This window comes from Microcebus murinus, chromosome 6 (assembly GCF_040939455.1).
Source record: "Microcebus murinus isolate Inina chromosome 6, M.murinus_Inina_mat1.0, whole genome shotgun sequence".
NCBI classification, from domain to species: Eukaryota; Metazoa; Chordata; class Mammalia; order Primates; family Cheirogaleidae; genus Microcebus; species Microcebus murinus.
Genome location: NC_134109.1, coordinates 112,319,941 through 112,337,718, shown reverse-complemented (window position 1 = coordinate 112,337,718; position 17,778 = coordinate 112,319,941). Strand labels below are relative to the sequence as shown.

General features: G+C 40.2%; 1 protein-coding gene across 2 annotated transcripts in view; it reads left to right on the top strand.

The window, feature by feature from the left end:
* Window positions 1–3,187: 3,187 nt before the first annotated feature.
* IREB2 (iron responsive element binding protein 2) overlaps window positions 3,188–17,778 on the top strand; it is a 57,752-nt gene continuing 43,161 nt past the window's right edge. For both annotated transcript variants that reach the window (XR_001147535.2, XM_012739402.2), the window contains exons 1-2: window positions 3,188–3,314; window positions 4,731–4,820. Coding sequence is in view for 1 of the 2 variants with exons in the window: in XM_012739402.2 (XP_012594856.1) it covers window positions 3,296–3,314; window positions 4,731–4,820 (109 nt within the window). In the remaining variant the exon portion in view is untranslated. The remainder of the gene's footprint in view (window positions 3,315–4,730; window positions 4,821–17,778) is intronic.

Sequence of the window (17,778 nt, the reverse complement as noted above, 5' to 3'; positions counted from 1 at the left end):
AAAACTGTTAGACTTGTGTGCATGGAAGTAATTAAGGTACATCATTATTGTAGTTTAAAAGTTGCACATGATAAGACATTTTGTTTTTACTGTATGTTTTTACTGAATGATCTATTCCCCATCCCAAGGCAAGCATGAATAAAATTAGGTTAAATGTAAAAAAAAAAAAAAATTCAATACCATAAAGAAAAAGAAAGGCTAAGGAACTATTCTGGATTATAGGAGACTAAACAGATACAACATCTAAATGCAGTGCTTGATCCTGGTTTGGATTCTGGATTGGGAGAAAAGTTTCTAGAAAGGATAGTATTGGGACAATTAACAAAATTTGAATATGGATTATAAATTGTATCAATGTTTGAATATGGATTATTCACCAAATTTGATTATTCAAATTCATAAAATTTGAATATGAATTGTATTGATAAGATACAACTGATTGTATTGTATAAATATTAAGTTTACTCAATTTGATCACTGCACCATAGTTATGTAAGAGATTGTCTTTGTTGTTAGGAGATACATAATGAAGTATTCAGTGCTTAAAGGTCATAATCTCTGAAATTTACTCAGAAATAGCTCATGGAAAAAATTAGAATAAGTAATAATGAGGATCTTATTATGCAATATGTAGTACAGAGAGAAATATAAAGCAAACATGACAAAATATTAACAATAAATAAATAAGTCTAGGTAAAGTGTATAAGAAGCTTTATTGTAATTATCTTGCAATTCTTCCATATCCTTAAATTTTTTCCAAAATAAAAAGTTTAATTAAAAAAGAAGAGATGGGCCGGGCACGGTGGCTCACACCTGTAATCCTAGCACTCTGGGAGGCCGAGGCGGGCGGATTGCTCGAGGTCAGGAGTTCGAAACCAGCCTGAGCAAGAGCGAGACCCCCGTCTCTACTATAAATAGAAAGAAACTAATTGGCCAACTAATATATATAGAAAAAATTAGCCGGGCATGGTGGCACATGCCTGTAGTCCCAGCTACTTGGGAGGCTGAGGCAGCAGGATTGCTTGAGCCCAGGTGTTTGAGGTTGCTGTGAGCGAGGCTGATGCCACGGCACTCACTCTAGCCTAGGCAACAAAGCGAGACTCTGTCTCAAAAAAAAAAAAAAAAAAAAAAAACGAAGAGAGGAACCAGCCTGGATATTGCCCAGGATACTGATGTAAAAAGGTACTCACTGGAAATGTAACTTGAAAAAAAATGAATTGTGGAAACATACAGTATGATTCCATTTGTATAACATTCAAAATGGAGAACAGATTAGTAGTTACCAGGGCATAGTGGAAGTGGATGAGTAAGTGGAAGCCTAGTAGGAAAGTAGATGTGGTTACACAACGGCAACATGAAGGGTCCTTGGAAATGTTCTGTATCTTGACTGTGGTGGTGGTCACATAAATCTATACGTGTGAACTAAATACACACACACACACAATAGTGGATGTATTAATAAAACTGCTGAAATCTGAATAAGATGGAATGATTCTATCAATGTCAATTTCCTCATTTTGATATTTTACTATGTTACATGGAGAAGTCTGGGTGAAGAGTATATTATTTAATACAACTGCATGTAAATCTACAATTATCACAAAATAAAAAGGTTTAAAACTGGAAGAATTTTATGGCATGTTAGTTAAATCTTAGTACAACTGTTTAAAAAAAGCAATGAGTCCAGCCACAAAGGGACACATCATGATTGATCTAAGTTAGTGCTTCTCAATGGAAGCACTGAGAAAATGGTTGTGACCATTGTGGGGGCACTTTCGGCATTTAATGAATATTAGATTGCCTGCATTCCATAGTACAGAATTGCACAACAAAGAATCAAACAAGATTATCCCCCTAAACATATCGTCAGATATTCAGGTAGGTAAACATATACACAAACATAACAACAACAAATTTGTTTGTAATTATCTGAGCCTAGAATTTAACCCCACTTAAATACAAAACAAAAAATTTGTGTATGGTTTTAATATACACTGGATTTTCCAGGAATACTATTATTATGTAAAAAGAAGAAGGGTTGTATTTTATCTTGTTTAGAACTTTTCTAAGAAGTTTAGTTTTGGAGATTTTGAGTCCGAGGTGCCTGTGGGATGTGGAGGTATCCAACAGGTACTAGGATATGCAACTCTGCGCTTTAGGAAATGGCCTGAGTTACAGGTAAACTGGGAAGGATCAACATATTAACTAATAACTGAAGCCAGAGGAGAGGGCGAGATGGGCCAGGGAAAATGCAGAGTGAGAGGAGGTGCAAGCCACAGCCCTGGGGTACACTTAAGGCCCAGTACATTTTAAGGCTGTGCAGAGGAAAGAATCAGCAGAGGAGACTGAGGTGGAGCAACCTTAGAATAAGTAAAAAAATAAAAATAAGAGTTTTAGGTCACAGCAGCCAATGGAAGAGTATTTTTCAACAAAGGAAAAGAACAAGTAGAGTAAGGATTGAGAAACGTGAGATTAGCAAGTGGAGTTACGGCTGACCTCGGTCGAACTCTGAGGGTGGAAGCCAGACTGGAGGAGGGATAAAGAGTGGGAGAAGGGCGAGCGCAAACCACTCTTTCTGGGAAGTTGGGTGCCAACAGGAGGAGCTGAAGCGGAAGGACGGAGAAGCTTAAGCATGATTAGCTGCTACTGGGAAGAAGTCATCAGAAAGGGACTGAAGCTGCGGAGTGTCAGGAAAAATTAATTCATTCAACAATTAGTTAAGTGCCTCCGACGTGCCCGAGTGTCTCCCCACCTTCTGTAGAGAACACATATGGGGCTACCCACATACGACAAGTTAATGCAAGGCTTTATCGCCCGGGGAAAGCAGATCTCCTTACGCTGTCTTTCCTAGGAGTTCCGATTCCGACTCCTACTCCGGAAGACACCCTGTAGGAACCCACACAGCGCTCGACCTGACAACCCCAATAGGGCACTTGAAGCCACAGCTAAGTAACGGACCGCTACGAGGCCAAGCTAGTGACGCCAACGTTACACCCTCCCCGGCGTTCTGCCCCTGCTCGCGAGAACACCGGTGACTGCGCCCGGAATCCTCTTAAGACTAGCTCCGCCCCTTCTGTCTTTGTTTTCAATGTCCGAAGATCTCGCGGGAGTTAGGCTCAAATCGCGCGAGCGTAGATACGGGTCCTGCTCCGCGGCTCTCGCGGTGTTTGCGCGCGACTGCTTCCTTCTTTCCTCTCTTGCCAGTCCGCCCGTCTTCCTTCCCCTCCTCCCCGCTAGGCCTCCCCTCCTTCCCCACGCTGGCCCCCTTCCCGCAGGGATAATATGGTCTCCGGCGATGGACGCCCCAAGTGCAGGTCAGTTTGGGGCCGCCGACTTGGGTCTGGCTGCTGGAAACGCGCGCTGTCTGGTCGCCGTGTTCCTTTCCTCTCTCTCCTAGAGTCGCCCGACAGGGGCCGGGGGCCCTCAGGGCTCCCCTCGGGGCCTGCCTGCTGGGCTGCATTCTCTGCGCGGAGGCTTAGGAAGCCGGGCCTCACCACCCCGCCTTCCACGACGACCCCAGCAGGGCCGTCCGCTTCGCTGCTGGCCTTGACTCGCGCCCATCTCACCCGGTTGCCGCTGCTTGCTGCCAGCGGCTTCCTGGCCCCCGTCAGTAACACTAGGGGCAGAGTGAGGCCCACCATCTTCCCCACACCGCCCCCATTTGTGAGAGATGCGGGGGGGGGGGCAGCGTGTCCTTGCTTGGGTTTCACGCAGCTAGTTGTTTATTCCACTATCTAGTCTCGAGCCCCTCCGTCTCTCTTAGCCTCTGTAAGCCATATGAGGGGCAGTCAAGGTTGTACTTTGATCAGCCGGTTCCCCCAACTATTGAAGCTCTGAGTCTCCTCCCAGCCCACCTCTCTTTGTAAAAAAAGAGAGAGAGGGATAGAAACACTTTCATTCTGAAAGTAGGCTGTGCTTATCTCTTCTCATTTTGGACGAAGACCCCAACAATTTTGAGGGTCCTGTCCACCCACTGCAATGAGTCTGCACAAAAGATCTGCCTCCCAGCCACTTCCCCCCAGAACGTTAGGAGCTGGGGCACATTCATATGAGACCCCTGAGTCTTTGACTTTGTAGTTCAGCTTCAATTCATGCAAAACCAGAAGGACGAGTCTCTTTTAAGGGAGAATATAATAATTTACGTAGATATTTTGTTCACTTTTATCTTCAGTCTTAAGATCTATTAAGGTCTTACTTGAGAAGTTTGGGGGTTGGTTTGGTTTTGATTTTGTCTATGTTGTTGAATGCTCTGTAAAAATCCGACCTTTATTGTTGTTTTTTAATCAGTCCCTCTAACTTAACTGGAGTTCTCAAATTGTTCTGTCTGTACTTACCCAATTTTCAGAGCTGTGTCTTTCAAAAACATCTCTCTACTTTATTTAAATCATTCTTACTGTTCCTTTCCAGGTATTAACACATTTCGGGAGTAAATTATCTTACTAATTTTTACTTGACAAATTAGAGCTAGCCTATTCAATATGAATACTAGCTGTGTATGACTTTAAATTAATTAAATAAAATCAAAAATTTATTTGTTCAATTACTGTAGTAGCCACGTTTCAAGTACTCAGTAACCACATGTGGCTAATGTATACCTTACTGGACAGCACAAACACGGAACATTTCTGCCATTATAGAAATTTCTATTGGGCAAAGCTAGTTTCCAGGTGTTTTCACTTTGGATAAGGGACTTTGTAGCTGTGTTTAATGACAGTATAATTTTTTTTCAGGATATGCCTTTGAGTACCTTATTGAAACATTAAATGGCAGTTCACATAAGAAGTTCTTCAATGTATCTAAACTTGGAGGCACCAAGTATGGTAATGTTGTTTTACATTTTATTGGGTTTGTTGGGTTTCTAATAATTAAAATGCATTTGTCAAACTGAGCTGAAGAAATTTAAATTTATTTAGATTTGTTTTCATGTAGGTGTAACAGGTACACGTACACAAATCTCTACCATTTTAAAAATGCTTGGGACAACTTTTGTTTGAGGAAGATGTAAGCCTGTACTTTACCTTCTCATTTAAAAATCTAAATTAGGGGCCGGGCGCTGTGGCTCACGCCTGTAATCCTAGCTCTTGGGAGGCCGAGGCGGGCGGATTGCTCAAGGTCAGGAGTTCAAAACCAGCCTGAGCAAGAGCGAGACCCCGTCTCTACTACAAATAGAAAGAAATTAATTGGCCAACTGATATATATATAAAAAAATTAGCCGGGCATGGTGGCGCATGCCTGTAGTCCCAGCTACCCGGGAGGCTGAGGCAGAAGGATCACTCGAGCCCAGGAGTTTGAGGTTGCTGTGAGCTAGGCTGACGCCACGGCACTCACTCTAGCCTGGGCAACAAAGTGAGACTCTGTCTCAAAAAAAAAAAAAAAAATCTAAATTAGGCAATGATTTTTTTCCCCAAAGAAACTACTAATGCAATTTTTAGAAAAATCTGACTGATGACATTCTACACCAATTAAATGTATGTTTTATTTTTTCGAGTAAACAGTACCCACATTTATTCTTTATGCCATCCTTTGAATAGGAATCATCAACAGGCCCACTGATCTGAGTTGTTCTCTGGTACTGAGCATAGTTTGCCCTAAACTGCACAGCAACATTTTTGTTTTTAAATCACCTTTACTCGTTCAAAGCACACCAACACTTGGCATACATTTGCACCTGCCTGACCAGGATCAAACCTTTCACTGTGGTATCAGAAGAGTGAACTTGGCTAATGATATTGGATGGAAGTCTTGACTTTACTGACAGTTGAGTAACGTTCTCAACCAGCCCAATGAAGGAAAGACCTGTTTGGAAGACAGATTATTCTTTGTGAATTTTTCAGTGAAAATGATATGAAAGATAAATCAAATGCCAGATCTACTGCAGTCATAAAGAGGATTGTTCTTATAATTTTTCTGTAGATTTTGATGAATTTAAGTGTTCTAGACTGCCATGTGCCTTGAGATTTAGATATTTTGGAATATCTTAGAAAATCCCCATCTTAGAATTAGGTTGCCATATGAAAATAAACACTTTGCCCAAATAAGAGCATTATACTTTATGTTGCATGTTTAGTTGCAGTGATTTGTCTTGAGATGTTTGTTAAGAGCATTTGGTCATGTTCTTTTTTTTTTTTTTTTTTTTTTTGAGACAGAGTCTCACTTTGTTGTCCAGGCTAGAGTGAGTGCCGTGGCGTCAGCCTAGCTCACAGCAACCTCAAACTCCTGGGCTCGAGTGATCCTTCTGCCTCAGCCTCCCGAGTAACTGACTACAGGCATGTGCCACTATGCCCGGCTAATTTTTTATATATATATATCAGTTGGCCAATTAATTTCTTTCTGTTTATAGTAGAGACGGGGTCTCGCTCTTGCTCAGGCTGGTTTTGAACTCCTGACCTTGAGCAATCCGCCCGCCTCGGCCTCCCAAGAGCTAGGATTACAGGCGTGAGCCACCGCGCCCGGCCTTGGTCATGTTCTTTATGATGTATGTCTTAAACATTTATCCTTCACTAGTGATGAGTTTGCATTAAATTTTGAAAAGGAAACAGCTAAGTTGATTTTGTTCAAGAAAGGTCTTTTCCCTTTTACTTCTCAAAATATCTAGGGATTCTGGCCTGGAAGTTTTTTAACCTAAATTGTATAGCATAATAGACTAAAGAGCATATATAATAATATTTTAAAAATTGAATATAAATACTGTCTGTGAATAGTTTGTAGAATTGTACTTACTTGAAGAAGACCTTTATTTCCCAGATTTAGGGAATCAGTAGGCGGCTATAAAATGCCCTGAAAGGGAACAATTAATAATCTAAAAATTGGCTGGGCGTGGTGGCTCACGCCTTTAATCCTAGCACTCTGGGAGGCCAAGGTGGGCAGATTGTTTGAGCTCGGGAGTTTGAGACCAGCCTGAGCAAGAGCAAGACCCTGTCTCTACCAAAAATAGAAAAAATTAGCCAGCCATGGTGGCGTATGCCTGTCGTACAAGCTCCTCCGGAGGCTGAGGCAGAAGGATCGCTTGAGCCCAGGAGTTTGAGGTTGCTGTGAGCTAGGCTGACATGACAGCATTCTAACCAGGGCAACAGAGTGAGACTCTGTCTCAAAAAAAATAAAAAATAATACAAAAATTAAATTATCTGTAATGGAAAATAAGCTTTCATGGGCATCTGTACTTGTAACTGTACAAAGTATATCAGTACATAAACATGATATCAGAGTTTTTATAACCATGATAAATGCAGTAACAGAATACCTATAAATACAGTTGCCTTCAAAACAGAACTTTGGTTTTTATTTCTGTAGGGTCAATACCTGAGTTTTTTGGGAGTGGTTATTATGAAAGGTTTATTAATAATTAAGTAATTTCTTAGTAATTAAGAGGGAATAAAATTTGAAAGAAGAGTTGACTTTGAAAGAAAGGAGCAACTTGGTTAGGGAGTATTTTGTTTGTTTAGCATCAGAACAAAAAATCCTTATTGCATTTTTTGAGGCACCAGATTGAGATGCCTCTCAGATAAATGCTTACAAGGAGACCTTGCTTTGGGTAGTCACCAAGGTTCAGGGCCACTGTCTTTTCTGCCCCCATTTCACATTCTGATGCCTGCCAGGTTGAGAATCACTGCTGTCATGAGTAACTATTAATGAAAGGAATGTGTTCTATCCCTCATACATGTTGGAGAGGAAAGATAGTTGAGAAACACTGTTCTAAGCTCCGTGCTAACCATATCAGGAATGTCCATAGCCACAAAGAACTGAAAACCTGCTGTCTAGTGACTTTAAGGAATAGGGGCTTATTTTTCTCACAAAACAAAAAATCTGGGAATGGGGCTGGGCGCAGTGGCTTATGCCTGTAATCCTAGCACTCTGGGAGGCCAAGGCAGGCTGATCGATCACTCAAGGTCAGGAGTTCGAAACCAGCCTGAGCAAGAGCTGACCCCGTCTCTACTATAAATAGAAATTAATTTACCAACTAGAAATATATATATAAATATTATATGATATATAAAAATAAAATATATATAAAATATAATTTATATGATTAATTTATATAAATACAAATAGTTTATATAATTATGTATAATTTAATACAATGTATTATATAATATAAATATAATAATTATATAAATAATTTATATAATTAATACTTTATATATTATATATATATAAATATATATATAGCCGGGCATGGTGGCACATGCCTGTAGTCCTAGCTACTAGGGAGGCTGAGACAGAAGGATTGCTTGTGCCTAGGAATTTGAGGTTGCTGTGAGCTATGCTGATGCCATGGCACTCTAGCCTGGGCAACAGAGTGATGAGACTCTGTCTCAAAAAAAAAAAAGAAATCTGGTGATGGGACAGACTGGGACAGTGTAGCCGCCAATCTCAGCAAGGATCCAGGCTCTTTCTTTTCCTTTTGTTTTTATTCTTTTGTTTGCAGAATAGCCACTGTTCCTCCAGGCATTTTGTCTATGTTCCAAGCAGCTGGAAAGGCAAACAGGAAGAAAAGCTCTCCATGGGGGCTTTTAGATCTTTGGCCAGAATGTCAGTGGCCACCGTGAGCTTCAAAAAGACTGAAAGATAGTACAGTAGTCCCTTCTTACCTTCAGGGGATATATTCCAAGACCCCCAGAAGATACCTGAAACTGTGGCTAGCACCAAACTCTATTATATACTATGTTTTTGTTTTTTGGAGATAGTCTCACTCTGTTGCCTGGGCTAGAGTACCATGGCATCAGCCTAGCTCACAGCAACCTCAAACTCCTGGGCTCAAGCAATCCTCCTGCTTCAGCCTCCTGAGTAGCTGGGACTACAGGCTTGTGCCACCATGCCTAGCTAAGTTTTTCTATATATTTTTAGTTAGCCAATTAATTTCTTTCTATTTAGAGACGGGGTCTCGCTCTTGCTCAGGCTGGTTTTGAACTCCTGATCTTGAGCTATCCACCTGCCTCAGCCTCCCAGAGTGAGAGGATTACAGGCGTGAGCCACCGCGCCTGGCCTATACTATGTTTTTTCACATACATACATATCTAGGATAAAGTTTAATTTATAAATTAGGCACAGTAAGAGATTAACAACAATAGCTAATAATAGAATAGAATAATTATAACAGCATACTGTAATAAAAGTTCTGTGAATGTTGTCTCAAAATATGGTGCTATACTGCAGAAACTGAAACCATGAAAAGCCAAACTGTGGACAAGGAGGGGGACTACTATATTTTAGCTTTACAGCTTTTATAGAGAAGAGGGAGAAGTGGTTGGTGAGTGAACCAGCCTAGACTATCTGCCTCACCAATCTAATACCCTCTCTTATTCTGTCATTAGAGAGAGTGCAAAACAAATTATTTGACCCTGCTTTTTTACTGCTATTTTTATCTTTTTGCTTCCCAAGTTTATAATCAGGCTATCTTTATGGAAGTGGACACATCTTAAACATTGATTACATTTTGGTCTTACAAGATTTCACTTGTGTGCAACTGCTTTTTTTTTCTTAAGACAGAGTCTCGCTTTGCTGCCCAGGCTAGAGTGAGTGCCATGGCGTCAGCCTAGCTCATAGCAACCTCAAACTCCTGGGCTCAAGCAATCCTCCTGCCTCAGCCTCCCATGTAGCTGGGACTACAGGCATGCACCACCATGCCTGGCTAATTTTTTCTATATGTATTAGTTGGCCAATTAATTTCTTTCTATTTATAGTAGAGATGGGGTCTCGCTCTTGCTCAGGCTGGTTTTGAACTCCTGACCTCGAGCAATCTGCCCGCCTTGGCCTCCCAGAGTGTTAGGATTACAGGCATGAGGCCTGGAACTGGTTTTTAATATGCTAGAGCTACCTATCTGGCACTCCAGTGCACTGACTAGTGACTTAGAGATTTTGAGTGATTCTTTTTTAAGTAGATCTGTGAATTCAAAACTATAGCTATTCAAGGAGAGGAGAAATCACTGTTGCCTGGAATAGTCAAACTGCTTTTTGAAGGGACCGAGACTTGACTTGCTATTAAGCAGAGGGCATGATGGAGGACAGGCAGCACCAGAGAATTAGCATGAACAGCATAATGGAAACATGAGTGAGTATGTTGAGTGAAGGGGAATACAGTGAAGAGACTTGCCTGTCTGGAGTGAAAAGTTTATTTTAAAGAATAGCTGTTATTGGGCAATAAGGTCTTCGACTGGTATAAAGCCCCAGGCCCTATCCTTTATCTCATTCACCCTTTGCTTTTCTAACCACATTACCACTCAGTCCTACAATAGAACCAGGACTTGGTGTCCAAATTCTACCTTGCAGCTTCTGAATGAAAATCTGTATTTAATTTTTTAGTAGAGTTTTTATTGTTTATAAGAATCACAAAAAAGACAACATTTCAGACAGTGCAGAAAGTCTTATTTTTGTTTATATACAAATATATGTAAATGTGCTACTTTTAACAAAAATACAGTATATGTTGTGTTTTTTTTTTCCTTTTTTTTTCCGCTTAATATATCATGAATATCTTTCCAAGTCATTGAATACAAGTATCCCTTGCTATCTGAATCTCTTTGGTATGTGAGTCAAAGAGCATGAGTGTGGGTAGAAAAGGATACCTATGCTTTGTTACAGCTTCTAGTGGCTGCACAATATTGCCAGTATGAATGGAACGTGGTTTAGTTAACAGACCTTTGTATACGGAGCTTCTTACCAGCTTTTCTCTATAAATAAGCTACTCTATGTGCTATTTAAATTTTTGTGCAAGCTTATCATTATATAGAATTGTTGGGTTGAAAGTGTTCTATTCCCTCCACCACACTTTTATTTTATTTTTTCCATTTTAAAGAAGCAAGTTCTAAACACTTTTATTTTTATACTTTTACTGTATGCTTGTCTGTTCCAGTCTTTGCCCCTGGACTATAAAGAACAAAAAAATCTTTTTTACTCAAGTAAAAAAGATGTTGCAGTTTCCAGACATCCAAAGAAAACAGAAGAAAGCATAGTGAGGCCTCGTGGTGACCAGAACAGCCATAGGCAGTTTCTTTTTGAATCTCTACTCTAGGCTTTATCTCTGTAGCTCACTTTACTCATTTTGTGTAATGCCTAATATGGCCACTGCTGACCATTTGTATGTTAAGGCTACATTACCAACCAGTTAAGACTATACCTCTAGGGGACTTTTGCACCAATTGTTTTAACCTATTTTGACTGGACTTGTCAGGTGTCTATTGCTGGTCCAGTTATCTTGCTGAAAGCAATACAAGTTTTCTAATCTTGTCCCTTTCATGAGTTCTGGAAAGGGCTGTGGGTTGGGTAAGCAATGAAGAAGTTTGTTACTTTACCTAACATGATCCTACAACCCTACAACCATGCTCTCACCAACCTTCCACATTTTGCTCAAGAGTCTCTTGGTTTTGACTGTCCATTTATTGCCAATTTGTATTCTAGATTAGGCCTTTGTGATTGTAAGGAACGACATCCACTAGCTCAAGTGAGCAAGGATTTATTGCAATCATACAGAGCTCCCAGGCCAATGAGACATGGCTCATTCTCAAGAAAATAACAGTGGGCTAGAATTGAAGAAGCTCTCTATTTTTTTTTTATCTCAGAGGCTTTAGATTTCTGCCCTCCTCCACTCTTTTGCTCCCTTCATTTCATTGTAGACAAGCCTCCTCTGCCTGCTCACTTTGTACATAGTCCCAGATGGCAACTTCAGTCCCTAACGTAGCTCATAACACCTTTCTGGCTCAGTCTGTGCTCTGATTATAAATTTCTGAGAGATGAATCTAATTGGCCCAGTGTCTCTTTTCTCACTAGGCTATTAGTTAATCAACCTGCCAAGGGATTGGCTCTTGATTCAGTGCTGTGCCCAAGGAGGCAACAGGACACTGAGAACTGTCATTGCATGGGTAGTAGTTTGGACAGGCACTGTGAAGTACATCTGTTGTGTTGTGTTAGCAAATAGTGCCAGTGTACATGCTTACCAGTAGTGAATGAGAGGAGGATGTGCTTCTGCACCTTCATCGATAATATATATTATTTTTCTTGTTTTTTTTTTTTTGTTTTTTTTGAGACAGAATCTCACTTTGTTGCCCAGGCTAGAGTGAGTGCGGTGGCGTCAGCCTGGCTCACAGCAACCTCAATCTCCGGGGCTCAGCGATCCGATCCTACTGCCTCAGCCTCCCGAGTTGCTGGGACTACAGGCATGCGCCACCATGCCCGGCTAATTTTTTTTTGTATGTATATTTTTAGTTGGTCAATTAATTTATTTCTATTTTTGGTAGAGACGGGGTCTCGCTCAGGCTGGTTTCGAACTCCTGACCTTTAGCAATCCGCCCGCCTCGGCCTCCCAAAGTGCTAGGATTACAGGCGTGAGCCACCACGCCCGGCCTATTTTTCTTGTTTTTTCAGGTCAGACTTTCTTTATTGAAAATCCTATCCAGCTTGATTCTGGTTAGAAACAAAAATAATACCTTGACTCTAGTCAGATATGGACATGGGTTAATCTTGTTGCTTGGTATAGTAAGTTTTCAGGGCCTTCTGGAACAGTTTCCTAATCTTTTCTCCAGGCCTCTGGCCTTGAGCAGAGTTTTTAGATTTACCCTGTGGCTATGCTAGCTGATCCTTGCTCTAGTCCCTGTCCTTCTTTCCCAGTCTGGACTCCAAAGATACCATCTGTTTGGGGCTTTTGGCAGTTCTAGAGTACATATGGCTCCAGTCTTTGAGTGTTTCCCTCTTCAGTCTGGTGTATTTCTCTTTCATATTTAGTTATCAGAAGCCTGCTTACTAGCCAGTTGTTAATACTGATATTCCATATGGGTGATTTCTTCATCTAGTGTTTAAACCTGGGATTTTCCATTTTACAAATAACAAAACCCTTTTACTTCACTGCATTGCTTCATGGTAGGCAGGAAGATAGTTTTAAATCTACTTTATACAGATGAGGAAAATGAGTTTAAAAATTTTAAGTAATTTGCTTGAGGTCACATGTCTTCTAAGTGAGGAAACTTAGACCCATATCTTCTAATTTCAAGACCAACACTTTTTCTCCCCAATACCATTGTCTCCCAGTTTAGCAATGTCAGTAATAAAATTGCTAGTATTTATTGAGCACATATTTACTGTATCCAGTTCTGTAAATTCTCTTATGATGCACTTAGGCAAGATCCCACTACTAAGTACTATTACCTACAAAATGGTGGAAGAGAAACATGAACAAAAAAATCTGTGATTCCAAAGCTTATGGTTATAAAAACTTATTATAGCAAGGGTTGCAAGCTCATGCTTACTACAGGGACCAGAGAAGCAACATAAACAAGTGAAATGGGCCTGGTGGGAATTGTGTGGCGAACAGGAGAACACATGCCTTATATAAAGAAGTAGGTGCCTACTAAGTTCTAGAAGAAGTATGAGGTTGGTATTGTAAAATTTTCTGATTTTTATCTTGAGAAGCCAAAAATTTGGATTTTCATGTGAAAAAAAACTCTTTTTTCAATGTTGGCAATTAAAATTTTAAATGTTAAAACTCGGCAGAAGAAAAATATGTCTTCAGAGCAGCAGTTGGTGACCCCCTGTACTGAGAGACAGACTGTATTACCTAATCTTAGTAGCAGCAATTTAGCCTTAAATAGTAGAGTCTACAATCTTGGAACCTGGATATGCCTTTCATCAGCTGTCTCCCATATAAAATAGCAAACCTCAGCATTTGGATATTCCACTAAGTAATTGATCAAAAGGATATCTATTATTACCAGCTCCTTTCAGAAGTATAACACAGATTATCATACTTTACCCATTTAAGCTACCAGTGTCCTGGTTCCCATGTCTTTTTGATTACCTTTCCTTAAAGGATTAGTTTTCTGAATTCACAGAATTCTAAAAATTGCTGATTAAAAGAGGAAGAAGTCATCCAGTTCATTTTTCTACTTGTTTCATGAATCTCGACGATATTGTTTAATTCATTTAGCTAACATTTATTGATATTTATGTGTTTCTGGCAAATGAAAGATGGCTATGGTAGCATCTTTGTGCTAAAGAAAGCATGTAATTTTGTAATGGTGACATACATGGAAAATGTGTGAAGGACAGTACTTCAGTATGTTGTAGCAGTCTGGGTCCAGTCAGAAGATAGAAACCACATAAGAGGTTAAACAGAGGAAGTTTAAATAATTATAAACTATGACACAAGTTATTGTAAGACATAAGGAAACTGTATATGATACCATAGAGCTAAGCCAGAATACTCAAGGAAGGACAAACTTGGAAGGGGTTTAGAACTCAACTGGAGAAGGTGTGGTTTGGCCCACAATATAGCAGAGAAGCTGCTAGTTTTGGCCAGATTGGAGCTGGTCTGAAGTTGCTGTAGGCCACCCTTTGGAGTATAGGCAAGGGATCAGGCAGTCAGTAACCTGTGGTGTGGGCTTGCATTGGGAGAATAAATAGGTGCTGGTAGGGGGCAAGAGCCTTTCAGAGGTCATGGACCCTGTGGAGGCTTGCTGAAGGAGTGCAGCTCATGTCTGACCCTCTAAGCACCTTGCAGATGGAATCTAGGCATTGGCAGGGCATAGGCCCTTCTGTGTGGGAGTGTCTCAGTCCAGGTACTGGCGCAGGCAGGAGGCCTTCAGACCTTGCAGCCACATAGGGGCTCTGATGATATTAACAAATGTATATGTGTTTTTATATATACTTTTAAAATGTAATGTGTCCACATTTGGAAGTTCAGCATAACTAAGTGAACCTTTATTTCTCAAAGACCAGTGAATGTAATGAGCAGACCAGAAGAACTAGATAATGAACAGTATATCTCACTTCATTTGTTTTTGAGAAACTTACTGCCAAATAACCTATGTTTGAATAACCATAGTTCATCAATTTTTTTTCAAGTGAAAACAGTGTTCTTTGAAAAAGTGGCTATTTTAGCTTGCAACTTGAACAATCATACAAGTGAAGCAACTATTGTACTTTGATATTGAGCAGAAATGCTGTGTACATACATTTCATTTTTGTCACACAGAATATTAAACAGACTTGACCTCAGCAGTTGAGATTTAATAAAATTAACAGTTTTTCTGCTTCATCAAAGACATTCCTAAGTGAAACTGATATTTTGTGTGATAATAAACAATATGAAGAGCTGGGCTTGGTAGCATGTGCCTGTATTCCCAACTACTGAGGAAGTTGAGGTGGGAGGATTGCTTGAGCCCAGGAATTTGAGTCCAGCCTGAGCGACATAGCAAGACCCTCATCTCTTTAAAAAAAAAAAAAAAGAGTACGAGTACTACAAGTTGGATATCCCTAACCTGAAAATTCAAAATCTGAAAACTTCTTGAACACTGATGGGATGGTCAGAGGAAATGCTCATTAGGGCATTTTGGATTTTGGGATCAGGGATACTCAACCGTTTAGTACAATTTAGTGTCTTGGCCTTGAGTCCTGCTAAAGCATCAGCAGTTTACTCACCATTGCTTTTGAACCCTCAGTACAAATGTCAAAATGTTGAAAAAAGCAAATAGTATCTCAGTTGACTTCACCAGATCAATTGGTTTACAGGGCCCCCTAGATGTTCTGGGACCACATTTTGAAAACCACTGGTATGGGATAGGTATGGGGTTGGAAAGACCACCTGGTGAACCTAGATGACAGATGATATAATGGTGGTTTGGACTAGATTTAGTGACGGTGGTGATAGAAGACAAATTAGAAAGATATGGGAGAGTGGTGTCAAAGAAAATGCCTAGATGTTTTGGCATAAGCATCAGGATAGATGGCGGTGCTATTGACTGTCCTAGGGAGCAGAAGAGGAGGTGATAAGGGGCCGTGCAGAAGGAAAATCACTGAGTTCAGTTTAGATACAGTGAATTTGGGAACATACCAGATTTCAAGTAGAGATGTTCAGGAGGTAATTAATTAGGTGCATGGTTTTGGAGCTCAGAATACAGATCTGGGCTGCAGAAAAATATTCATATTTTGGGGTTATTGATATAAAGATAGTCATAATTGAAGCCATAGGAGCAATTAAACCCCTTAGGGGAAACAGTAGAGTAAGAAAAGAAGTGAGCCTAGATACGAACTGTGAGGAATTCCTACATTTAAAGATCAGGTAAAGGAGTAGAGGTTGGCAAGGAAAACAAAACAAGGCTACCAGAAAGTGTTAAGAACTATAAATAATCTAAAATTTTATTCTCCTGCAAGTTATTATAGCAAGTTAGCTTGACATAGTTTCGTGGACATTGGCAGAAGGCACATGACTCCTGGATTATAGACAATGGGCAGTTTATTACCCACAGCTAAGTGTTATAGTATCAGCCTTTGTGTTGTTTTCCCAACTCCAGTTTCTGTAGGGTGATGTTGAAGAGGGCCAAGTAACACCTGCACATATAGTGATTGTGTTACAGAGAAGGAACTGTGGCTTAGGAAACCCAGATCTTTTATAATGAGTAATAAGCATGCCTGCTCTTTGCCCCAGAGGGAGACACTATCTTATCTTCCAAGGCTATTCACTATCTAGACAGCTTTGAAAAAATAGTCTGGAATAATGGCAGTCGTTGCCTGTGTTTATAAGTCATATAGAAATATGGGATGGGAGACATGGAAAATTGTCTTCCAACAACATGTTAGAAAGAAAACTGGAGTATTTCAAGGAAGAGGAAATTATTGGCTCTGTTGAATATTTCTGAAAAGATATTGGGACTCTAGCTAGACCTGCATTGTCGGTGTTTTAAGGATAGGATTCTGGCTGAGCGCAGTGGCTTACGCCTGCCTGTAATGCTAGCACTCTGGGAGGCTCAGGTGGGTAGATTGCTCAAGGTCAAGAGTTCGAGACCAGCCTGAGCAAGAACGAGACCCTGTCTCTACTATAAATAGAAAGAAATTAATTGGCTAACTAAATATATATATACATATAAAAAAATTAGCCTGGCATGGTGGTGCATGCCTGTAGTCCCAGCTACTCGGGAGGCTGAGGCAGGAGGATCACTTGAGCACAGGAGTTTGAGGTTGCTATGAAAGCTGATGCCACGGCACTCTAGCCTGGGCAACAGAAGTGAGACTCTGTCTCAAAAAATAAAAATAAAAAAAGGATAGGATTCAGATTGGTGTGAGCTGAGGAGTGAATAGAAGGTAGAAAAGTGGACATTGGGAATACAGATAATTCTTTCAAAAAACTTGGTTGAGAATTTGAAGAAAGCAGTATTTGGAAGCTTTTGTTGTTAAACTGGGACTAGAGACTGGTTTAAATGTTTATGGGAAGAATTCAGTTGAAGGGTCAATTGCAAAAAAAGGAAAGAGGAAATAATTGATGACTCATGGATCCTAAAATGGTCAGTGGGTGTGGGATGTAGAGCTCCTATAGAGAAGTTGGCATTTAGTAGGAGGAGTTCCACAGCTTACTTAACTGGGGAAAGCGTGAATCCAGACATAGCAAGATTTGTGAGTATAGTTGGAGGAAGCTGAGGTAGGTAGGAAGTGGGCCTAGGTCCTGTAGAAGGTAAGTAGAGATTAAATTTTAAGGAGAATGGATAAAGATAGGAATTATCGTGGAGTATGGGAAAATAAGCAGATCAGAAAAACAAAGTAGGACTTGAGGGTAATAGTGAGGACTCAACTGAGGTTATAATTATATATTTATATTGGTACTAGTTTTCCTGGGTTGATGCTTTAGGTTCCCCCCCTTCTCCTCCTTTACATACCACCACCATTAAAACCACAATGATTATCTACCATTTCATACTTACTAGAATGGGTATTATTTAAAAGACAGACAATAACAAATGTTGAGGAGGTTTAGAAGAAATAGAAACCCACATACATTGCTGGTGGGAATGTAAAATGGTG